The sequence below is a fragment of the Phacochoerus africanus genome, chromosome 6 (genome assembly GCF_016906955.1).
Source record: "Phacochoerus africanus isolate WHEZ1 chromosome 6, ROS_Pafr_v1, whole genome shotgun sequence".
NCBI lineage: Eukaryota > Metazoa > Chordata > Mammalia > Artiodactyla > Suidae > Phacochoerus > Phacochoerus africanus.
In genome coordinates, this window is record NC_062549.1 from 1,173,264 (window position 1) to 1,196,886 (window position 23,623).

Sequence of the window (23,623 nt, forward strand, 5' to 3'; positions counted from 1 at the left end):
GACCTACACCACAGCTCATGGCAGTGCCACATCCTTAACCCACTGAGAGGCCGGGGATTGAATCTGTGCCCTCATGGGTACTGGTTGGATTTGTTACTGCTGAGCCACGTTGGGAACTTCCCTAATTGTGATTTTAAATTACTGAGCTGCCTCACCTCTTGAAATGGCCGAGTCTAAGGAGCCTGTCCCTGCCCTGGTGGAAGACGGGATGGGCACAGTGTGTGTACAGACACAGCCCAGGGGGCTGTGGGCAAGGAGTCTGGTGTCCGGCGGGGAGGGGGAGGGGCTCTCCTGTCACTTTTCTGTGCTGTTTGTGTTTCTTCCAGTGAGATCTCCTTTCAATGTTGGCTTCGCATTTCCTCCCTTGGGACTCACATTAAAATATTTCTTTCATTAAAGGAAGAGGGAGAATCCTGACCAGATGAAAGTAAAAAACCCAAAGAAACGGAACGTGAAGGGGCCAGACCAAAAAAGTCAGGAAGTGCGTGGGAAAGGGCAGGTTTGAATCTTTCCTTTACGTTCAGCTTCCAGTTTTAAACTTAAGAGTCTTCCGTAGGTTTGTTTGCATCGTTTTTACGGGTTCCTTGGCTTCCACGTCATTTGGATGGTTTGTAAAATTCACCCTTTGTGTTCACTCAGAGGACGTTTATTTCCAGCCTCGGGAGGTGCGCTGCGCCCGTGTGGCGCTCGGGCCTTGGAATCAGTCCTGGGAGGGGGTGGGTGGTGCACAGCTCGAATCCTTTGACCCGGGGCCACCTCCCTCTTGCTGGGTTTTAAGGACCAGGCGGCCCCCCGCTCAGGGTGTCACGGTGGACTGGACTGCTGCTGGTCCCTTCCTGAGGGTCACATTTGGTCTTCCCAGGGGCCGCACGCAGGACCCATTGGTGATGGTCTTTTTTAGTGTCTTCACGGGCGTTCTAGCCACTTGCTGCAACACGGCCATGAGCCTCAGTAACACTCTGTTTTCTCATGACCCATAGCAGCGTCTGAAAGAAGAAAGCACGTTTTTTGTTTCAAAAGATACCAGGTACGGTTGATTCTGTGTCCCCTTCTTCTCCGCGGGAGGCGAGGCGGACGTGGTGATGCTGGGGCGGCGGGAGGGGCAGTGACGTCACCTCTGTCCTGGTCCGGCCTCGGCCGTGGAACCGGGACCCGAGTTCCCTGTTCTCCTCCAGTCTTTGCCCTCACTCAGGCAGAAGCTAAGAATCCGGTAGAACGTAGGACGAGGGGTAACGTGAGCTGCTGCCCTGCAGGAAATCAATCCCCTGGACCTTCTGTGCGAGCCGAGGTGTAGGCTGCTGTCCTGAGGCCCAGCCCCTCAGCTGCGCTCGCTCTTTTTTTGTGTGGTTTTTATTTTAAATGAAGGGTCTCGTCGGCAGGAATTGTAAACTAGGTGACAATCAGTGTAAGCCCGTCATTTTCGAAGTAGAGCGTGCATGTCACCTAAACGGCCTCAGCCTGCAGCTCTGGCTGCTTCCTTTGGGAGCCGGTCTGTTTTCCACCCCTTCCTTGTGTCAGATGATAGGGTAAATCACTCCCTTTGTCCAGTAGAGCGACAACAACCACAAAAACCCGATGGAAAAAGCATGGTAGGTTTTGCTCTTGGAAACTTTGGTGCTGGAAACACACACCCGGCTCGATGACAGGATTTGCGTATCAGTTTGCCGTGAACGGAACCCAAGCTTTAGGATCAGGTGTTTGGGGACTTCCCAGGTGGCGCAGTGGGTGAAGGAGCCCGCGTTGTCACTGCAGCAGCTTGAGTTGCTGCTGTGGCATGAGTTCTGTGCCAGTCCCGGGAACTGCCCCATGCCAGGGGTGCAGCCAAAAAAAAAAAAAGAAAGCAAAAACCGAAATCAGTCATGTAGTTGGAGCCCTGTTCTAAATAGTAGTTGCATTCTGGGATGGAGCCTGGGGCTGTGGAGTACAGGAGTGGACTAATGTCACGTTTCCTCCCAGTCCTGTCGCGTGGAGTTTATTGGTTTCTGGTGACCTGCTATCGGGGGAGCAGCGCCCCTCCCTTTAACTTCCGCAGTTTGCGGCCTCCCTGGCTCCCCCTGGTGGCGGTGCTCTGGGCAGGCACCTGGGACGCAGGCACCTGGGGACACAGGCCCACGTGCGTCCTAGTGCGGGCTGTTTCGGGAAAGGTCACAGTGCTAGAGTGGCTGAGATGTTTCAGAACTGCTTGGCCAGACATAACTCTTTTTTGGTATTTTTTAGGGTCGCACCTGCAGCATATGGACACTCCCAGGTTAGGGGTCCAATCAGAGCTGCAGCTGCCGGCCTGCACCACAGCCACAGCAACGCCAGATCCGAGCCACGTCTGTGACCTGCGCTGCGGCTCACGGCAGTGCTGGATCCTTAGCTCGCGGAGTGAGTCCAGGGATCGAACCCCCTTCCTCATGGATCCTAGTCGGGTTCGTCACTGCTGAGCCTCACTGGGAGCAGCCCCCAGACAACGTCTCATCAGCTCTTTATTTTTACGCATTTGCCTGTTGGGGTGTTTCAAACGTGGGCCGTGTGCTTGGCCTTTCATGCCTGGCTTCTTTCACCTAGCATCCTGTCGCGATTCGCCCACGTTGCTGCATGGGTATCAGCATTTCATTCCTTTTTCGGGTTTTACTCTGAACGGTCCTCTTTGTGCTTATCTGCTCATCGGCTGGTGGTCGTCTTGGGTTGTGAACGGTGCCGCTGTGGGCACTGAGGCACAGTGTCCGTGTGGACAGTGTGAGTAGAGTTGCTGGGCTGTGGCGACTCTGTCTGCCTCGCCTAGCGGCCGCCACCCTGTCCCCAGGGCAGGGGGCTGGTTTTGTCCCCCCCCCCCCCCCCCCCGCCCCATCAGCCCTTGTTCTGGCCCATCTGGTTGGCTGTGGCCATCCCAGTGGCTGTGAAGACCCTGGCGGCCAGTCAGCTGGTGCTGGCCCTGCCTTGTCCTCACGACCTGGTGCCTGGCCCTCCGCAGGGCTGTCTGTGCAGGTGTTTGGGTGACGGCCCGGGCCCCCCCCCCCCCCCCCCCCCCGCCCATTCCCACCTGGGCCTGTCATGTCTGGTCTTTCTGTTTCGTTTGTGTCTGAATATGGCTTCTTACACTTACTTCTTCTTAAGGGCTAGTTCGCAAAGATCATTTTCTAAATTGCTGGTCCCTGGCAGTTGTGTAGACGGGGGCAGGGGCGGACCCGGTGGGTGATGTGGCTGGCTCCACGGCCCAGCAGGTCTCCTGCTGCAGGAGACGGGCTGGTGGTGCTTTTGCACCTCCAGCAGCCCGTTAGTGTCAGGTTGGAGTCGCGCTCATCAGCCCCCTGCTCACAGAGGTCACACAAATAGGGACACACTACTCCTGTTTACCATGTATATTGGGAACAACAGAAGAAGGGCCATTAAAAGACTGGAGACTTTGGGGAGTTCCCGTGGTGGCGCAGCGGAAACGAATCTGAGTAGGAACCGTGAGGTTGTGGCTTCCATTCCTGGCCTCACTCAGTGGGTTCAGGATCGGGCATTTCCGTGAGCTGTGGTGTAGGTTGTAGATGCGGCTTGGATCTGGTGTTGCTCTGCCTGTGGTGTAGGCTGGCGGCTACAGCTCCGATTGGACCCCAAGCCTGGGAACCTCCATATGCCGTGGGCGAGGCCCTAGAAAAGGCAAAAGACCAAAAAAATGAAAAAAGACTGGAGACTTTGTAGTCGATGCTGTGGGTTATTTTGAATCTTTCGCTCTCTTTTCAAAATGGTCAGCTAAGTGAGCAGCAGATGACGTATTTATGTCGAGTTTTGTGTCCTAGATCTGCACAGAGCACCCAGCCACTGAAGACACATAACCATGAAAAACCATCCAAGAAAAAAGGCCAGGTAAGCTCCTTCAGGTGGGTTCTCAGGACCGGCTTTGTCCGCACTCCGAGGCCACGAGGAGGCCCTGGAGACGAGAGGAAGGTGGCCCTTGGTGTTCTCCAGGGGTCCTCTGAGGACAGGGCGCTGCAGGCTGTGCTCAGCGGGCAAGACGGCGAGAAGGCCCTGAGGCCCGGCACCCTGGGAGAGGGAGACAAGGAGCCCACAGATGCAAGCCAGGGCAGCGACCGGCTGAAAAGGAAGCGCAATCAGACCAAAAATAGAGGGAAAAAGTGCGCAGAGGAGAAGCGGGAAGGGCGTGAGGAGAAAGGTGCAGGGAGCCGGTGCAGGGCATTGGGGCCGCGGGAGGGCAGTGGGGACTGGAGGGGGGCTGCCGGGAGGGCCCTCGGGCTGGGAGCCATCGGGGAGGCCGCACAGGCAGGCGACAGGGACACGGGAGCTGAGGGCTGCAAGGAGGACACGCAAGTGGCGGGAGAAGCGGCCACAGCGGGGAAGGCCGGGGACACGGAGAAGGCAGGAGGGTCGGCGGGGAGGACGCCGCTCCAAGGTGAGGGCGAGGAGGGCAGAGGCCCCTCGGCTGTCGGGGAAGCTAAGCCAGAAGGCGGTGAGCAATTCAGTGCGGGTGGCAAGTGCTCCTCAGAGACTGTGGTGTCCAGAAAAGACAAGAAAAGGAGGAAGGGCAACGCAGCGGGGGCAGGAGCTCCAGAAGCAAAGGAACTGAGCGGAGGGGATGGAGCGCGGGGGAGAGAGGCCGCGAGGCCTGGCCGCGGTGCGCCCAGGAAGGACGTGCGGCAGCGGCAGGAGGGACGTCGGTGTGGCCCGGAGACGGGCAGAGGCGCAGAGGAGCTGGTCGGTGCGACATCCGGAGGAAAAGTCGGGAAAAGGAACCGCGAGGCCAGCGAGGGGCCGGAGACGGAGGGAGAAGGCACGTGGAAATGGTAGGACCTGCGCCCCCACCCAGGCCCCGCCCCTCACCAGGCCCCGCCCCTCACCAGGCCCCGCCCAGGCCCCGCCTCCGAAGCAAGGCTCCGCCCCCGCAGCCCAGGCCCGCCCCCGCCCGTGGCCTGTCTCCACCCCCAGGGGCCTCCCCGCCTCCACCGGCCCCCGGGGCGGCGGGGGGCGGGGGGGGGGGGGGGAGGAGAGGCGGTCCGCGCGCTGGCCTCTGCCGCCGGCCTGTAGGCCTGTTGGGGTTTCGTGGAGGGAGGCTGGGGAGGGCTCTCGTGCAGGGGCAGCCCAAACATAGCGTGCTGGGAGGTCCCGTCGAGGCTCAGGGGAAGCCAACCTGACTAGTATCCATGGGGACGTGGGTTTGATCCCTGGCCTCGCTCGGTGGGTTAAGGATCTGGCATTGCCGTCAGCTGGGGCGTAGGTCGCAGATGTGGCTTGGATCTGGCGTGGCTGTGGTGTAGGCCAGCAGCTGCAGCTCCGCTCCAATTGGATCCCTAGCCTGGGAACCTCCGTATGCGGCAGGTGCAGGCCTAAAAAGAGAAAAAGACAGGAAGAGAAAAAAAAAAAAAAGCAACAAGACAAAAAGAAAGGTAGGTTTTAGGGGCCGCCAGTGCCGGCCGCTGTGATGAAGCGCCTGCTCTGCGTCTGCATCGCCTTTGGCTGGTCCTGAATGAGGCAGGTGCTGTTACCTCCACATTTCCTTGAGGAAACCAGGGCACAGAGACGTTAAGTAACTTGCCTGTGGTCACACAGCTCCTGACGTTGGACGCCGTGGTCTTAGCCATTTCCCATGCGCTCTCCCACACGCAGCCACACGAGGCTGTGACAGCCCGAGATGTGATGTCCCAGTGAGGACGTACTCTGGGTGTAAACTGCACACTGACTTCAATTAGGAGCGAAAGGGTGTGTGAACTTACCGGTGTTTTACATTGATTTGCATGTTGTCATTATTTTGGATGTTTTGGTTGAGATTAGGTATATCTAAGAAATCAAGTTCGCCTGTTCTGGGTTCTAAACAGTTTAAAATCCGCATCCGGCTCGTGTCGCCTTGCTGGGCAGTGCTGGCCCTGCCTTGTGAAGGGGTGTGATGGACGCCGCAACTGGGCACTGGCCTGGGGTCACAGTGGTCTTTGTTGACGTCCGCTCCACGTTCAGCAGTAGCGTGATTCTAGGGAAGGTGGTTTTCTGAGCCTTGCTCCTCTTGTGTGTGAAAAGGGGTTATTTGTGCCTGCTCCTGAATTGCCACGTGCCAGGGGACGTGCGATGCCATATGAAATGGCTGGATGTGGCATGGTCCCTCGTTGTGGGTTTGATTTGCATTTCCCTGTTGGCTAAGGATGCATCCTGTGTGCTTATTGGCCATTTGTGTGTCTTCTTTGGAGAAATGTCTGTTCGGTTGCTTTGCCTTTTTTTTTTTTTTGGTCTTTTTAGGGCCGCACCCTCGGCATATGGAGGTTCCCAGGCTAGGGGTTGAATAGCAGCTACAGCCGCCGGCCTACACCACAGCCACAGCCACGCCAGATCCGAGCCTCGTTTTCAACCTACACCACAGCTCACAGCAATGCCAGGTCCTTAACCTCCTGAGCGAGGCCAGGGATCGAACCCTCAACCTCATGGTTCCTAGTCGGATTCCTTTCCACCGCGCCATGACAGGAACTCCTGCCTGTTTTTTTAAGTTAGGTTATTTGTTTTCTTATTGTTAAAATGTAAGAGTTCTTTCTGAGCAGTAGACTCATGTATAATTTGCAAGTATCTTTTTCTCTTTCTGTATGTTGTCTATCCTCTTTTCTTTTCTTTTTTTTTTTAAATACTTTTTAGGGCCACACCCATGGCATACGGAGGTTCCCAGGCTGTGGGGGTCTAATTGGAGCTGTAGCCACCAGCCTACACCACAGCAACGCAGGATCCGAGCTGTGTCTGCAACCTACACCACAGCTGACGGCAATGCCAGATCCTTAACCCACTGAGCAAGGCCAGGGATCGAACCCACAACCTCATGGATGGTAGCTGGGTTCGTTCACCATTGAGCCATGACGGGAACTCCTGTTTGCTTGTCCTTTTGGTGTCTTGTGTAAAGACCAGAATCTAATCCACAGTCATGAACAGTCATACCTGTTTTTTTCTTCGGGTTTTGTGGTTTTGGCTTTAGGTCTTTAATCCATTTTAAGTCAACTTTTGAGGACGTTGTCTCACTTTTTCTTTGCATGTGGATAGTCCAGCACTACCGGTTGAAACGACCCCTTTCCGTACTGAATCATCTTCCTTCCTTGGGGAAGGTCAGTGGCCATAGATGTGTGAGCTGATTTCTGGACTCTGAGTCGTCCTCCGTTGATCTGTGTTTTATCCTTATGCTAACACTGTGCTGTCTTTTCTGGGGCCTTGTCTGAGGCATGTGGAAGTTTCCAGGCCAGGGATCGAACCCATGCCATGGCAGCAACTCAAGCTGCGGCAGTGACAACACCAGATCCTTAACCCACTGTGCTAGAGCAGAACTACTACTAAGTTTTTTTTTTCTTTTGTCTGCACCTGCAGCACATGGGAGTTCCTGGGCCGGGAGTGAAGCCGAGTTGTCGCTGCGACCCGTGCCGCAGCCGGAACTCCTGTGAGTCCTCAAGGTGGAGCGTGGAAATGCGATTTGCTCCTTTCTTCCAGGAGTGGCTCTGCTCTTCTGGGTATTTTGTCTTTACGTGTGAACTCTAGGATTGTTTGTTAATTTCTGCCAAGAAGCCAGTCTTTCCGTAGGGGCTGGCTTTTCTCTGTGGATGGCTTCGGGGAGTGTTGCCATCTTGGCAAAGTGAAGTCTTCCAATCCATGAATGTGGGGTGATTGCCATTTATTGAGATCTTCTGTAACTTCTTTTTTTTTTTCTTTCTTGCTTTTTTAGAGTTGCCCCCATGGCATATGGAGGTTCCCAGGCTAGGGGTCAAATCAGAGCTACAGCTGCTGGCCTACACGCCAGCCACAGCCACTCAGGATTGGAGCTGCGTCTGTGACCTACACTGCAGCTCATGGCAATGCTGGATCCTTAACCCACTGAGTGAGGCCAGGGATAGAATCTGTGTCCTCATGGTTACTGGTCAGGTTCATTTCCACTGAGCCACAATGGGAACTCCCTGGTTTTTCTTTTTTATCATGAGAGGGGTTGGTTTGTTTTGTCAGGTGTTTCTTCTGCGTATGTTTAGAGATCGGATGGTTTTTGTTCTGCCACATTCCTGTTCACTGAATTTGAGCAGAGTCTGAATATGAAAACAGAGTGGGGCGTTCCCGTCGTGGCTCAGTGGGTAACGAATCCGACTAGGAACCATGAGGTTGCAGGTTCGATCCCTGGCCTTACTCAGTGAATTAAGGATTCGGCGTTGCTGTGAGCTGTGGAGTAGGTCGCAGACACGGCTCGGATCCCGTGTTGCTGTGGCTCTGGTGTAGGCCAGCAGATTAGACTCCTAGTCTGGGAACCTCCATATGCCGCGGAAGCAGCCCTAAAAAAGGCAAAAAGGCCAAAAAGAAAGAAAGAAAAAAGAAAACAGTGGGCTTTGGATTCTGATGGAGGAACCGGCCGGCAGCTCAGGCCCAGGTGTACTTGCTGACTTTAGTAGGATGAGAAGAGAGAGCGAGTGCAGGGCCTCGAAGCTCACGTGGCAGCAGGTGGGCCTCACAGAGCGTTGGCCTGCTGTGTGCTCTGTGGGTGGAGGCTGACAGGTGTCGTGTGTCCTCTTCCCACAGTCCCCAAGCCCTGTCCTACGAGGCAGGGGAGCTGGGCACCTGCCCAGGGTTGACAAGAGGTGGAGCTTGGCCCGCTGCTGCCTCTGGGCTCCTGGAAGCGGCCCCTCCTGACCAGGCCCTCCCTGGAGGGCTTGCGGTGGTCTGTGCTGCCCAGGGCGGAGCTGGGAGGTCAGACCGGGGTGGGGGGTGGGGCAGCTGAGTGGGGGAAGGAGGGTTCAGCTGCACAGGGGTGAGCTGCCCTTTGCACACTGGCCCTTACCTGCTGGCCTGTGGTGCAGAGGGCCTGCTGGTAGTGTGAGCTGTTCCTCTGCCACATCTGGCCTGGTGTGCAGGACGAGTGTGTGATTACAGAGACCTAGTCTGTGCCCTCGGGGCCTGGGGCCTGGACTCGGCATGGCCAGTTAGGCAAGTGTGCCAGGCAGGGCCCTTTGCACCCCGGGGCAGGGCCGGCTTTGGCTCCTGGGGCCTGGAGAGCCTGGTGCACACGACAGCCCCTGGGGCCCCAGCCACTTCAGATAGTCCTCGGGCTGAGGGTGTGGTGGCTCATGGCTGATGCGTCCGGCCCCTCCCAGGCACCGGACAGAGGGAGTGTTGGGCCCAGCAGGGCGCAGTGCAGGCTGCTCTTTGGTTTCTCCAAAGGTGGTTTCTTTTTTTATTTTTAAGCTTTTTTTGTTGTTCTGTTGCTTACGTAGCTGTGTGGGGCCTTTCTGGTGGTGTTGGGTGCTGGTTTATTTTGAACTGGATGGCGTGCTCCCTGCTGGAGTCTCAGTTCCCGCCTGTTTCCAGAAGCTGTGGTTCATTCATTCGCATCCCTGGCAGGATCCAGGCGTCCAGTCTCCCCGTAGTGGCCGCTGTGCCCCCAGCTGAGGCCTGCTTCTGCTCCCAGGGCTCCCACGCTCCTTCCTGGGGGATGAGGGCAGAGTCTGATTCAGCCGGGTCCCGCCCCACCGTTACCCTTCCCAAGTCTTATGGGAAGTGAGCTGTCGGGGGGGGGTAGCGGCGGCGGGGAGGAGGGTGGTCCCTGGCATGAAATGCCACGTTTCCAAAGAGCTGCGTGCCCCGGGGGTTCCTGCTGTGGCGCTGACATCATTAGCAGCGTGCTTACGGGCTGTGCTTTCCTGTGGTCTGGCCGGCTGGCTCCTGTGACCCAGGTACAGACAGTACCTCGGCTTTATCATCAGGAGCCAGAAACTTGCCAGTGGAAACCTTCTGTCTGCCTCTGGGGGTCTGGGGCCTGCTGTGGGGCGGGGGGCGGGGGGGAACAGGAGCGCAGGGCGGTAGGGAGGTGTCAGGCCCGCGTGTGGAGCTGGGCCGCCCACCGTGCTGGGTTGCAGTGGCCCCTGGGCTGGTACGCCTGGTACACGGCTTCCAGAAAGAGCAGCACATTGTGGTTGCACAGGATTGGAAGTAGGTTGGAGCACGACCTCCCTTTGAAAGCGAGCTTGCTTCTCACAGCAGCCTTGGCACCGGGGTCTGCCCTGGTGAGCCCCACAGCCCCAGCCCTACTTGGGTCCTGGCCAGGGAGTTGCTGGACTTTGACCTCAGCGTCCTCATGTGAGGTAGGGACAGTGGTAGAATCTGCTGGTGGCTTTGGCGGCGAGGACCTTGGCATGCTGCCCAGCACGTGGCTGTGCTCGGTCAGTCCTGGGTGCCACACTTGGCTATGTTCCGGAATCTGAAACCGACGTGTCTTCCGTTGCTGAATGCTTGTCCGTTGTAAAACGTTGTCCAAGCTTCTGTTCTCATTGGCACGAATGGGGTGTCCTGGCACGACGGCCAGCCTAGATCTCCTGGGCTAGGGCAGCAGGATGAGGCCCCGAATTCCGAGGACGTGGCCTCTGATTCAGCCGGGTCCCGCCCCACCGTTACCCCTCGCCTCTGTGCACCGTGGTTCCGCCCAGCATGTTCTTAAACTGCTCCACCCGAGCTCATCTCCTCTGCTCCGGTTCCCGGGTTCCCACGTTGCTAGCTGGGCCTTGTCACCAATCTGTCTCGCTTGCCCCTCCCCGTCTCCAGCCCTTCAGAGACTCTTCTGAGTCCACCGGGCTGCCTGAGCTCAGGGCTGAGCGGGAGGCTCCTGGCTCCACCTGGCGCCGCGTCTGCACCCGGCGGGCTGCCTGCCTCTTGGCGCTGGTGCCGAGGGCAGGGCCTGGCCGGGGCAGACTCCGAGGCCCCCACTCTGCCAGGCCGAGGCCGTTACTGTCCTGGGGCCTTTGCACTGCTCTTCCTCCTGCCGGGAGTTGCTTTCCTCCCCGCCCTGTTGCTCCAGCTCAGCTGGCAGAGGGCCCTGCCGAATCCAGCAGCAGCCACCCCCATCCCCCTTCCGCCTAAGCCAAAGCAAGTTTCTGTCTGAATTCATCTTATCTCCTGGGGAAAGGGCCTGCTGGTCGTCTGTGCTCCAGGACCTGGCAGGCCCTGGCCCAGAGCAGGCCCTTGGTAGAGCTCCAGGGCCGGGGAGGTAGGTAGCAAGGTCACATGGAGGCAGGCCCTGTGTGGTGGCTGCTGGGGCTCCTCGCAGGTGGAAGGTCTGGGGCGGGTGGGGGCGGGGGTCTTGGCCGGGCTCCCAGGGACGCGTTGGGTGGTACGAGACCCACTGCCAACAGCAGACCCTCCCTAGCGTCCTCGAGGCTCACACGTCTGGGCCACCTCTCCGCCGGAATATCTGCTCGGTCCCTGTCCCCTGGGGGCTCGTGGTCCTGGTGCCCCCTCTCCCCTGCCTCCTGCTCAGCCCCGCACTGGGCGCCAGCCAGGCCTTTTTGGAGCAAAAACGGTCACAAGAGCTCACGGCGGTGGCTCCCAGGGCGCCCTCTGGAGCCAGTCCCGGGCTCTGGGGCAGCCCTGAAGGAGCCCCTCCAGGCCGCGGAGGTGGGGCTGCTGGGCTCGAGGCCCGAGCGGGGGGCGGGGGGGGGGGGGCTGACCCGCTGGGAGGCGGGGCCGCGGGCCGGGGGCGTGGGCGTCGGAACTGCTGCGCCTCCCGCAGGTGGGAAGAGGAGAGGAGCCCCCGCGGCGTGAGGTGGACGCAGCTGGAGCACAGAGGCCCGTGCTTCGCGCCCCCGTACGAGCCCCTTCCGGATGGAGTCCGCTTCTACTACGACGGTGAGGACTGCCCGGCCCCCCCCCCCCCCCCTCACCGCGACCGCGGGCCGAGCACCCCCCCCCCCCCCCCCCGGCCTGCTGCTCCGGCGGCGGTGGGGCTGCCCCTGGGGTCAGGGCCGGCCTGGGCCCTGGGAGACGCTCGCGCTTCGCTCAGAGCCGGGCCGGGCCCCTTCCGAGTCAGCAGTTGAGAGGCCGCCTGAGGGGTCAGCAACTGAGGGTCCCCAGCCCCGCTGCGCCCGCCCAGGGCTGCTCCTGCCAGGCGGGCGGGCGGGGGCGCGGCCGTGTGTCCTTGAGCTGGCCCAGCTGGCTTCTGCCGCCGCCGCCGCCTTCCTGCTGTGCCCCCGCCCCCGGGCCTGCAGCCGGACCACCCTCTGGGTGAGGCCTGCTGGGGCCCTGGGGGTGGGGAGCAGGCTGCCCGCGGGCTCCCGGGCGTGCGGCTGCTTAGAAGCTGGGCGAGTTTCCGCCCCGCCCGGCCTCTGCTGCGGGTTTGACCTGGCCCCGGTTTTCCGCGTCTCTGCTGGAGCAGCCGTCCCGAGGGCTGTCCCAGCCGTCCCAGCGCGCTGCCCGGGATGCTCGGCCGGCGCCCGCACGGCGCGCCGTTTCCTTGCCGTGGCCGCGCCCTCGACGGAGGTTTCGGTTGAGCACCTGTTTCTCCGGCGGGACTGAAATCCATGCCTGGCGGCGCTCAGAGCCCGTCCCCGGTGCTCCGGAGCCCGCTCTGCTGGGCGGGAAGGGATGGGGCGCGCCCGGCCTGGCGGGGGGGGCAGCGCGTCTCGGGCGGGAGCCCAGCCCCTGCGCCTTGGCTGCTCCTGTGGTTCCCTGGCCTCAGAAGCTGGTTAGGGCAAGAACTGCGCTGCTTCATCCTTGTTATCAAACGAATGCGTCTGTGTCCCCCAGCGTTTTGTTAGGAAAATTTTCGAGCACACCCAGCCGCTGGGAGAAGTCCCTGTGGCTCCCGCCTCCCGGCCGCGGGCCTGTAGGCTGCTTGGCCGGGACACCTGTTCTCCACTGAGCGTCTCCACCCCAGTTCCTCGAGCAACCGCCACAGTAGTTGGGCGAATGGGAAGGTGTTTAAAAGGTTGCAGCTGCTACAGTTACTCCCATTTTTCTGCTTTGAGGCCTGCAGGTGTTGTTGAGCTGCAAATGTCGGTGTAATGGTGGCAGCCTCCTTTGTTGAAGGGTAATTGACTGTAGGTGTGTGGGTTTATCTCTGGCTCTGTTGACCCATATATGTGTTTTTGTGCCAATAGCACACTTTAGAATTTTTTCTGGTCAATTTTGTCTGTGTTTGCACAGGGTGTGTGTGTGTGTGTGTACACACAAACTACTTGCACTAAAGAGTGTAATCTTTTAGTCATCGGAATTGCTGTCAGTAATCTGTGGGCAAAGCAGGGCTCATCCAGAGCCCTGTGAGTTTCCAGTTTCACCTAATGGGTCTTTAACTGGAGGGGAGTGTGGCTGATTGTGTAGCTCCGTGTAGCGGAGAGGCTGGGCTGAGTGTTGGATGCTTAGCGTTTTCATCAGCCTGGGAGACTTGAATACCTCTTTTTGTGTATCTGCGCCTTAGATTCCTCACCTGGAAAAGGAACGCATTAGTTAAGATTTTCTTGTAGAGCTTAGAACTGCTGACTTTTTAGAAGTCAAGAATCTTTTTTTTTTTTTTTTTAATTTGCTTTTTAGGGCTTTACCCACGACATATGGAAGTTCCCAGGCTAGGGGTCAAATTGGAGCCACAGCTGCCAGGCACAGGCACAGCAGACCTGCGCTGTGTCTCTGACCCACACCACAGCTCATGGCAACACCAGATGCTTATTAACCCTCTGAGCGAGGCCAGGGATCGAACCTGCATTCTCATGGATACTAGTCGGATTCATTTCCACTAAGCCACAACAGGAACTCCAGAGGTCAAGAATCTTGCCACACTGTTTTTATTACTGTAGCTTTGTAGCGTTGTCTGAAGTCTGGGAAAGTTATACCTCCAGCTTTGTCCTTTTTCCTCAGGATTCCTTTAGCATTCTGGGTTTTCTATGCTTCTATATCCATTAAAAAAATTTTTTTTTGTCTTTTTAGGGCCGTACCCATAGCATATGGAGGTTCCCAGGGTAGTGGTCTAATTGGAACTGCAGCTGCCAGCCTACACCACAGCCACAGCAATGGGGGATCCGAGCTGCGTCGGCAACCTACACCACAGCTCACAGCAACGCCAGACCCTTAACCCACTGAGCAAGGCCAGGGATGGAACCCACAACCTCATGGTTCCTAGGCAGATTCATTTCCACTGTGCCACATGGGAACTCCTTCATTAAAATTTTTTTATTGCAGTTGACTTACAATGGTCTATGATTCTCTGCTCTACAGCAGAGACTATACACATATAAATTCTTATACACATATGAATTCTTTTTCTCATATTATCTCTTATGTTCTATTGCAAGTGCTTCGCTTTAGTTGCTAATACAGTAGGACCTCCTCGCTTGTCCATCCGCTAACCCCGGACTTCCAGGCCATTCCACTCCCTCCGCTCCGGCAACCACGAGTCTCTTCTTCACGTCTGTGAGGCCGTTTCTGTTCCGTAGATAGGTTGTCTGTGCCATATTTTATTTTTTTGGGTCGTCCTGTTTTAAAAACTCAATGAGTTTTATGATATTTATAGCTGTACAACTATCACCACAACCTAATTTTACAGCATTTCCATCCCAAACCCCCAGCCCATCCCTTCCCCCTCCCCAAACTGTCTCCTTTGGAAACCATGAGTTTTTCAAAGTCTGTGAGTCAGTTTCTGTTCTGCAGAGAAGTTCCTTGTGTCCTGTTTTCAGGTTCCACGTGTCAGGGAAAGCCTTTGATGTTGGTGCCTCCCTATCTGACTGACTGCACTTAGCGTGATAATTTCTGGGTCCCCCCATGTTGCTGCAAATGCCGTACTTGCGTTCCTTTTTGTGGCTGAGTCACATTCCATGGTGTGTGTGCACCCCCTCTTCTGGCTCCAGGCCTCTGTCGACGGACGTTGAGGTGGTTTCCAGGTCTTGGCCATTGCAGGTGGCGCTGCAGGGAACATCGGCGTACGTGCGTCTCTGCGAGTCGTGCTTTTCTCTGGGTAGGTGCCCAGGAGTGGGACTGCTGGGTCAAATGGTCGTTCTGTTTTGAGTTTTCGGAGGCATCTCCATGCTGTTTTCCACGTGGTTGCACCAATTTACAGTCCCACCAGCAGGGTCCTAGGGTTCCCTTTCCTCCGCACCCTCTCCAGCGCTTGCTGGTTGGAGACTTTTGGATGATGGCCGTTCTGGCTGGTGTCAGGTGGTCCCTCAGCGTGGTTTTGATGTGCGTGTCTCTAAGAATGCGTGACGCGGAACGCCTTTTCCTGGGTTTCTCGGCCATCCGTATGTCTTCTTTGGAGAAGTGTCTGCTTAGATCTTCTGCCCATTTTTGGATGGGGTCGTTTGTTTTTTTGGTATTGAGCTGTCTGTGGGAGGTGTTTATAAATTTTGGAGATGAATCCCTGGTCAGTTGGTTCATTTGCAAAGATTTTCTCCCCTTCTGTGGGTTGTCCCTTCGTTTTGTTTAGGGTTTCCTTTGCTGTGCAGAAACTTTTAAGTTTGATTAGGTCCCATTTGTTTATTTTTGTTTTGACTGTCATTACTTTAAGAGGCGATCTGAGAAGATGTTGCTGTGGTTTATGTCGGAGAGGGTTTGGCCTGTGTTTTCCTCTAGGAGTTTTATAGCGTCTGGTCTTAGGTCTAGGTCTTGAATCCATTTTGGGTTTATTTTCGTGTATGGTGTTTGGAACTGGGTTTTTTCCTTGCTCCCTTATCTGAGTCATAATTCTCTGCCGTTTCATTTTTTATAGACTTTTGGTGTGGTCTCCTTTTTGCAAACAATAGTGTTATAACCTCTCTTGCTTCTGATGCCTGCCCCCTTTCTGTCTGGAGGTGGGGGGCTTGCTGTAGGCTTCCTGATGGGAGGGCCTGCTGGCTGCCCACTGGGAGGTGGGGCTGATTCTCATTCCTCTGGTGGGTGGGGCTTTGTCTGTGATGAGAGGTGGCTGTGCGATTGGAGGGGTCTTTAGGCGGACAGCCTGTTTGCTGATGGGTGGGGCTGTGTTCCCACCTGGCTTGTTCTTTGGCCTGGGGTGTCTCAGTCCTGATGGTGGGGGGGGGGCACACCAGGTTTTCCCAAAGTGGCGCCCTCTAGAGGAGCACGCAGGGAGGATTCTTCCCGAGACCTTTGCCTCCAATGTCCTTGCCCCACAATGAGCCACAGTCACCCCATTTTCCAGGAGGTCCTCCAGGAGCTGCGGGCAGGTCTGGCCCAGATTCCCTTGGAGTCTCTGCTTTGCCCGGGGACACAGTGCGCACGGAAGCCTGTGTGTGCCTTTCAAGAGTGGAGTCTCCATTTCCCCCAGTCCCGCGGAGCTCCCGTGCACAAGCCCCACTGGCCGTGAACACCTAATGTTCCGGGGCTCCTCCTCTCAATGCCAGCTCCCAGGCGTGGGGACCTGACGTGGGGCTCAAACTCTCACTCCTGTGGGTGAGCTCTGCGATATAGTTTAGTTCCTTTCCAGTCTGTGGGCTGCCCACCCGGTGGGTGTGGGGTTGCTTATATCACGTAATCACCCCTCCTAGGTCCCAATGTGGCCTCCTGTTTGTCTTCCGGTGTAGGATATCTTTTTTGCTAGTCTGCAGTCTATTTTGGTGAAGGTTGTTCAGCAGTTGTTGTGATTTCGTTGCTGTCATGAGAGCAGGTGGGCTCCAGTCCTTCTACTCTGCTTTCCTCTTGGGTCCTCTGCGCCACGTCACAGATTCCACGTAGGAGTGATATCGCATGGTGTTTGTCTTTCTCTTTCCGACCACTTAGTGTGGGAATCTCTAGTGGCATCCATGTGCTGCAGGTGGCATTATTTTGTTTTTGTTTATGCACCACATCTTCTTAATCCGGTCATCTGTTGATGGACGTTTGGGTTGTTTCCATGTCTTGGCTGTTGTGAATGGTGCTGCTGTGAACATAGGGGGTGCAGGTATCTTTTTGAGTGAAAGCTTTGTTTGGTTATATGCCCGGGAGTGGGATTGCTGGATCATATGATGGTTGTATATTGAGCCTTCTGAGGAACCTCCGTACCGACTGTCGGCACATCGAGTTTACATTCCCACCAGCAGGGCAGGAGGGTCCCTCTGCTCCACACCCCCTCCAGCATTTGTTATTTGTAGACTTTTTAATGATGGCCACTCTGACCGGTGTGAGGTGGTACCTCATTATAGTTTTGATTTGCATTTTTCTAATAATTAGTGATGTTGAGTTTTTGTGTGTGTGTGTGTGTGTGTGTGTGTTTAGGGCTGCATCTGCAGCATATGGAGGTTCCCAGGCTAGGGGTCGAATCAGAGCTGCAGCTGCTGGTCTACACCACAGCCACACCAAGTTGCTGCCAAGGCCAAGTCTACAGCCTACACTGCAGGTAACGGCAATGCTGGATCCTTAACCCCCTGAGCGGGGCCAGGGATTGAACCTGTGTCCTCATGGATGCTAGTTGGGTTTGTTACCACTGAACCCTAACGAGAACTCCCTGTTTTTATTTATGTTGCCTTGGGAGACTGGCCTAAAAGAAACATTTGTATGATGGATGCCAGAGAATGTCCTGCCTGTGTTCCCTTCGAGTTTTGGGGTGTCTTAATGTTTAAGTCTTCAAAAGCCATTTTGAGTTTATTTTTGTGCATGGTGTGAGGGTGTGTTCTAGTGTCACTGATTTACGTGCAGCTGTCCAGTTGTGAGGGTATAATAAATTTTAGGGTTAGTTCTTTGGCAAGAGTCATGGGCAATTTGGTAGAGGCTGAATTCAGTCTGCAGATCACTTTGGGTGGTGTGGCCACTGTAACAATGTTCATTCTCCCAACCCAAGAATATGGGGTATCTTTCCACTTTGAACTGTCTTCCGTTTCCTTTGTCAGCATTTTCTAGTTCTCAGCATATGAGTCTCTCACCTCCTTGGTCAGGTTTATTCCTAAGGATTTTACCTTTTGGGGAGCAGTCTTAAAAGGGATTTTTAAAATTTTCTGGTATGTCATTGTTAGTGAAAAGAAATGCAACTGATTTCCGTAGTTAATCTTGTATCCTGCTGCCTTGCTGACTCCATGGGTCAATTCTAGGAGTTTCTGTGTGGAGCTTTAGGGTTTTCTGTACAGTGTCGTGTCACCTGCATGTAGTGGCAGTGTCACCTCTTCCCCTCCAGTTTGGCTGCCTTTTCGTTCCTGTCTGACCGCTGTGGCCAGGACTTCCAAAACTCCGTTGAGTGGAAGGGGCCAGACTGGGCATCCTTGTCTTGTTCCAGGTTTTAGTGGGAAGGCTTTCGCCTTTTCTCCCTTGAGGGTTCTGTGGGCGGTGGGTTTGTCATACGTGGCTTTTTGTTACGTTGAGGTATGTTCCCTTTTAACCCACTCATGGACGGACGTTGGGTCTCATCAGGTGACTTCTCGGCATCTCTTGAGATGATCGCATGGAGCTGCCTGTGTGGAACCGTTTTGTGACTCGGGGGTGACTCCAGCTTGGTTGTGGTTTATGATCTTGCTTATGCATTGTTGGGTTCAGTTCGTCAATATCTTGCTGAGAGTCGTCTTTTACTCAGAGCACATGCTTCCGAATTAAGAAAACCCGGAACGCGTTGGTCTTGGCGACACCTGTAGCGGGATACAACCCAGGGTGGGGGACACACGATGGCCTGAGCAGCAGGATCTTGCGGCCTGGAGGACACAGCCGGCAGCTCCCTCAATCGGTGTGTCTTCTGCCGTTGCCAGGAAAGCCCATGAAGTTGAGCTTAGCAGCCGAGGAGGTTGCCACGTTTTACGGGAAAATGTTGGAGCACGAGTACACAACCAAAGAAGTTTTCCGGCACAACTTCTTCCGTGACTGGCGGAAGGTGCGTGTGGCCCGGCGCCGGCTCTCCGGGGCCGCTTCGCAGCTCGGCCTGGTGCCGGCCGGCGCGTGCCTGCCTCGCTTCTCTCCGAGCCGCTGGCGGGGCAGGCGGGGCCAGGCGTGGGGTCCCCAGGAAAGGCCGTTGCGGGGGGGGGGGGGGGCAGGGGTGGCCCCTTCTGGTCCCCAGGAAACAGAAGCGCTTGCTGGGAAGCTCTGGGGGATGAGGTGCCAGTTGCCTTCTCGTTTCCCTCTTGAAAAGCCGGCTCCCGTGCATGACGGCGCTCAGCTCCGGCTACGTCCGTGGACCTCACCCCGCGAAGGCGGGCCCAGGCCCCTTCCACCTGCTCTGGGGAGGGCGCCAGCGCCATGTGCGCCCCTTTCCCGGGTGACAGGCCCCCACCGCTCTGTCACAGGGCGTGGTGTGGCTGTGCAGCCACCTCTCCGCAGGGAGCCGGGGGGATGGGGCGCACGGGCTCCGCTGTGGTCGTCGTGCCCGGCCCAGCAGGCGCGGGTGGCAGGCCGTCCCCCTGAGGGTGAGGGAGGCTCTCAGCGCCCCGGCCACGGGCTGCTGGTGGGGGCCGTGCCTCAGCTGCGGCCGCGGGGCTGATGCAGCCGTGAGGAGGGAGGGAGCCCCCCCCCCCACCCCCGCCGGGCCACCTTCCTGCAAAGGCTCTCCTGTGGGGACCCCTGCGGAGGCGGCGGGGCGGCCTGGTGCTCTCCGCCCAGTCTGTCGTCCTGCTTCTGGGGCGACCGTGAGCCTGTGGGGTGGGCCCCAGCCGCGCGGGCCAGGGTCTCGCTGCCATGGGATGGGCGCCGGCCTCAGGTCCTCGAGCGCGCGGGTCTGGCTTCGGTGCAGGAAATGACAGCAGCCGAGAGGAAGGTCATCAAGCGCCTGAGCAAGTGCGACTTCACGGAGATCCACAGACACTTCGTGGACAGGGCCGCGGCCCGGAGGGCCCTGTCCCGGGAGGAGAAGCAGGTCAGGCTGCTCGGGGCACCGTCTGGCTGGGGCCCTGGGGAGGGGGGAGGATGCTGGCGCGCGGGTGGCCTCACGTGGGGGCGGAGCACACGACCCCTCCCCTCCTCAGAGGCCAGCCCTCTGCGGGGATTCTTCTAGACAAGCCCCTGGAGGGTGTGGCGAGGGGGCTCTGACTATGCGCCTGCGTCCTCAGAGCCTCCTTTTTTCTTTTTCGGCTGCGCCGTGGCAGACGGAGCCCCTGGGCCAGGGGTCAGATCCGACTGAGCTGCAGTCGCCACCCGAGCCGCAGCGCTGCAGCCCGCTCTGCTGGGTCGGGGATTGAACCCAGGTCCCAGGGCTCCCCGAGACACCGCCCGTCCCTCTGTGGCACAGCAGAGACTGCACGCTCAGACACTCGCGAGTCACACGCCTCCTAAGTGGGTGTGCGCAGAGCTTGGTCTGTTCACCACACGAACCTGCGGGATGAACCAGGGGGTCAGCAGCTCCCTCGTGCTGGACATGGATGGGCACGGCTGCGGCGGGAGCGGGCACGGGCGCGGGCGCTGCGCCCCGGGCTCGGCGGCCTCCTGGGCTCTGACGGGTGCTCCCAGCGCAGCAGAGGTGGGCACTGGGCTCATCCTGTCTCTTCTCTCCCGACACCTACGTACTGTTTTATTAACACAGAGGCTCAAAGAAGAGGCGGAGAAGCTTCAGCAGGAGTTTGGCTACTGTATCTTGGACGGGCACCGAGAGAAGATAGGCAATTTCAAGACGGAGCCGCCCGGCTTGTTCCGGGGCCGCGGCGACCACCCCAAGATGGGGATGCTGAAGCGGAGGGTCCTGCCGGAGGACGTGACCATCAACTGCGGCAGGTGCGCCGGGCCCTCGCCTGGGGCGTGGTCGCGAGCCTCAGGGAGCACGGGGCCCCGTTGCTGTCACTCCGGGCTCTGGGTGGGCGACAGGGCAGGTTCCCGCAGGTGCTGGCCCAGCCCGCCTCCCTGTGCCGCCGGCCGGAGGCTTTCTGCACCACGACAGCTTGTCTGCCTGATCTCAGCACGGCCCTTGCCCCTCACGTTTCAGGTTATCGAGATGCTCTGATTACACACGCGTGTGTGGCCCTTGTGGGCCGCGCTCCAGCAGTGGCTTCTGTGCCTCCACCGTGTGGGCCCTGGCTGAGCGGGGTCCTTCGTGCTGTTGAAGCTCCTGGAGATGCCTGTGGCCCTGGTCCACACGTGGGGGCAGCCCTGAACGAGCCTGTCCCGTGCATGGTGCTGCCGGAGCTGAGAGGGAGAGAGGCCGTGACACGAGGGCTCCGCTGGGGCGAGGAGGCGGCTCTGGGACAGATTCAGACCGCCAGGGCCAGCGATGCCAGGCGCGGCCCTGTCACAGGAGGTGGGAGAACTTGGCTCCCAGTTAAGCGCGCGGGGTCTTGAGTTGTTGGGTTCAGGTCGCTCTCCTGATGCAGGGACTCAAAAGTACCAGAGCCCCCGGCAGGCCACCAGTGGAAGGAGGTGCGGTCGGACCGCACGGTCACATGGCTGGCGTCGTGGACGGAGAATGTGCAGAATGCCACCAAGTATGTCATGCTGAACCCCAGCTCGAAGCTCAAGGTGAGCCGGGCTCTGACTGAGCAGCTGGGCCACACCCTTCGGCAGGGAGTCCCCAAGGTCCTGGGCGTTATCAGGCCAATTCTGAAGTCACATTGTTTCCGGAAGCCATTTGCTTTAAAAACAGGGTATTTGGAGTTCCCGTTGTGGCACAGCATGAACGAATCTGACTAGGAACCTTGAGGTTGTGGGTTTGATCCCTGGCCTCCTTTAGTGGGTTAAGGATCTGGCATTGCTGGAGCTGTGGTGTAGGCCAGCAGCTGTAGCTCTGATGAGCTCCCTAGCCTGGGAACCTCCATTTGCCATGGTTGTGGCCCTAAAATGCAAAAGATAAATAAAAAATAGAAAAAGGGAATTTAAATTTTACACCTTCTTTATTTTTTATGTTTTGCTGTTTTTGTTTTGTTTTGTTTTGTTTTTTTTTTGGTCTTTTTAGGGCCACAGCCTTGGCATATGGAGGTTCCCAGGCTAGGGGTCTCATCGGAGCTACAGCTGCCAGCCTACACCACAGCCACAGCAGTACCAGATCCCAGCCCTGTCTGCTACCTACACCGCAGCTCACGGCAATGCCGGATCCTTAACCCACCGAGTCAGGCCAGGGATCGAACCCACACCCTCATGGGTGGTAGTCAGGTTCATTACCATTGAGCCACACAGGAACTCCTACACCCTGTTTAGATTTCAGTGAATTTGGGGGTCTGCTCTCCGTCCCCGCTGCGCAGGTTGGAGCGGCCCCGTCCTGGATCAGAGTGTTGGCAGGTTCCTGCTTGCCAGGAGCACCCCGGGTTTTCCTTGCAACTTATTCTCATTTAGGGGGAGAGAGACTGGGAAAAGTACGAAGTGGCTCGGCGCTTGAAAGGCGTGGTGGACGAGATCCGTTCTCGGTACCGGGCCGACTGGAAGTCTCGGGAAATGAAGGCGAGACAGCGCGCTGTAGCCCTTTATTTCATCGACAAGGTGCGCACGGCCCCAGGCTTTCCGGCCTGCTCTTCGCGGATGGGCGCCGGTCGCCAGGGCCGGGCTGGCCGGGCAGCTGGGGGACGGCGGGGCTTCCGGGTCCTGAGCCGCGGCCTCGCGCTCGTGGGGGCCGGGGTGCGCCTGGGCGCGGGCGGGGTGTGCGCGCGCTCCTGCTGCACCTGCGCCGCCCTGACCCCGCCCCGGCCCCGCCCCGTCCAGCTGGCGCTGCGAGCCGGGAACGAGAAGGAGGAGGGCGAGTCGGCCGACACCGTGGGCTGCTGCTCCCTCCGCGTGGAGCACGTCCAGCTGCACCCAGAGGCCGACGGCCGCCCCTATGTCGTGGAGTTCGACTTCCTGGGGAAGGACTCGATCCGCTACTACAACAAAGTGCCGGTGGAGAAGCCCGTGAGTGCCTGTGCGGGCGGGGGCGGGTCCCCCCCCCCCCCCCGACGCGCGGCCCCCCCGACGCGCGGCCCTTGGTCTTTCCCGTGCGCGCGAGGATAACCAGGTCAGGCGGCGGCGCGCGGGGCGCAGGAAGGCCCCGTAGGCTGACCTGGACCCGCCGTCCTCCCGGTGGGTTAGTCTGGCGGCTGCTGTAACTGAGCCTCAACGCGCCTCTTCGGAGGCGGGGAGTCGGAGATCCGGTTGTGGCAGGGCCTGGGCCCTTGGCCGCTCTGCAGAGAGTCCTTCTGGGCCTTCCCTGGCGTCGCGGCCTGAGGCAGCATCACTGCAGTGTCTGCCTGCCTCTGTGTCTCCCCCCCCCCACCCCGGCCCCGAGTCTTGTCCCCCTGCGTCCGTCTTCCTGCTGGGTGTGGGGCCCAGCCCACTGTGACCTCATCTTAACTGATTGCATCTGCAAAGACCTGAAAAAGGTCATGTTTTGAAGTTCCTGCATGAAGGACGCTAATTTGGGGGACATTGTTCACCCCAGCACACCTGGGAAGGGTCTTCTGGGCAGTCAGCTCGCTGTGGTCACTCTGGCGGTGTCCCTGGTGCCTTCTCTGAAGGCTGAGGCTCAGGTGTGGAGCCTGCCGGCTGACGCTCGCGCCCACGGCGCCTGGCCTTTGCGGGCGGGGGGCGTTTCTGGTTCGCCAGGAGGTCTGGAGGGAAGTTAGAACTCGGGGCTCACTCTCTCCTGGAGGGGTGGAGCCTCGCATGATGGTCGCCCTGGCCTCTGTCTGGGTGGGCACCGCGTCGCAGCAGTGAGAGCAGACCCGCTGCTGCCTGCCTGCCTTGTTCAGGAAGACATGGCTCCCCAGACACAAATGGGGGCTTTGGGGAGCCTGACGGAGCAGCACGGAAACACCCGCTCAGGTGGTGTGATGCACCCCGGTGCCTGGTGCGCCCAGGCCTCTGAAATCCACCGGAGGTGCACTAGTGAGAAGCTGCCAGGCGAGGAGGGGCAGAGGCCTCCCTGGGCGGGGGGCGGGGGGGGGGGGGCAGGGGGTTTTCTGACCAAACACTAGGATGGATGATTCATAAACGGGTGTTTACGTCTCACAGTCTGGAGGCTGGAATGGAGGGCTGTGAGCTGGGGAGGCCCCCTTCCTGCCGTGGCCAGGCCTTCTGCCTGTCCCCTTGTGGCGGTGGGGGAGGAAGTGCT

The 23,623-nt window shown here is 58.2% G+C and overlaps 1 protein-coding gene across 7 annotated transcripts in view; it reads left to right on the forward strand.

Annotated features, from left to right (window-relative positions):
• Positions 1–4,273: 4,273 nt before the first annotated feature.
• TOP1MT (DNA topoisomerase I mitochondrial) overlaps positions 4,274–23,623 on the forward strand; it is a 28,712-nt gene continuing 9,362 nt past the window's right edge. The window contains exons 1-8 of one of the 7 annotated variants that reach the window (XM_047785524.1): positions 4,274–4,775; positions 11,486–11,601; positions 18,381–18,502; positions 19,355–19,477; positions 20,141–20,328; positions 20,922–21,066; positions 21,877–22,020; positions 22,240–22,425. In XM_047785524.1, the coding sequence (XP_047641480.1) occupies positions 18,389–18,502; positions 19,355–19,477; positions 20,141–20,328; positions 20,922–21,066; positions 21,877–22,020; positions 22,240–22,425 (900 nt within the window). In that variant the 5' untranslated portion in view covers positions 4,274–4,775; positions 11,486–11,601; positions 18,381–18,388. Of the gene's footprint in view, positions 4,776–10,738; positions 10,964–11,108; positions 11,371–11,485; positions 11,602–18,380; positions 18,503–19,354; positions 19,478–19,815; positions 19,952–20,140; positions 20,329–20,921; positions 21,067–21,876; positions 22,021–22,239; positions 22,426–23,623 lie in introns of those variants that run through there. The other 6 variants (XM_047785530.1, XM_047785531.1, XM_047785525.1 and 3 more) reach the window with 6 other exon arrangements.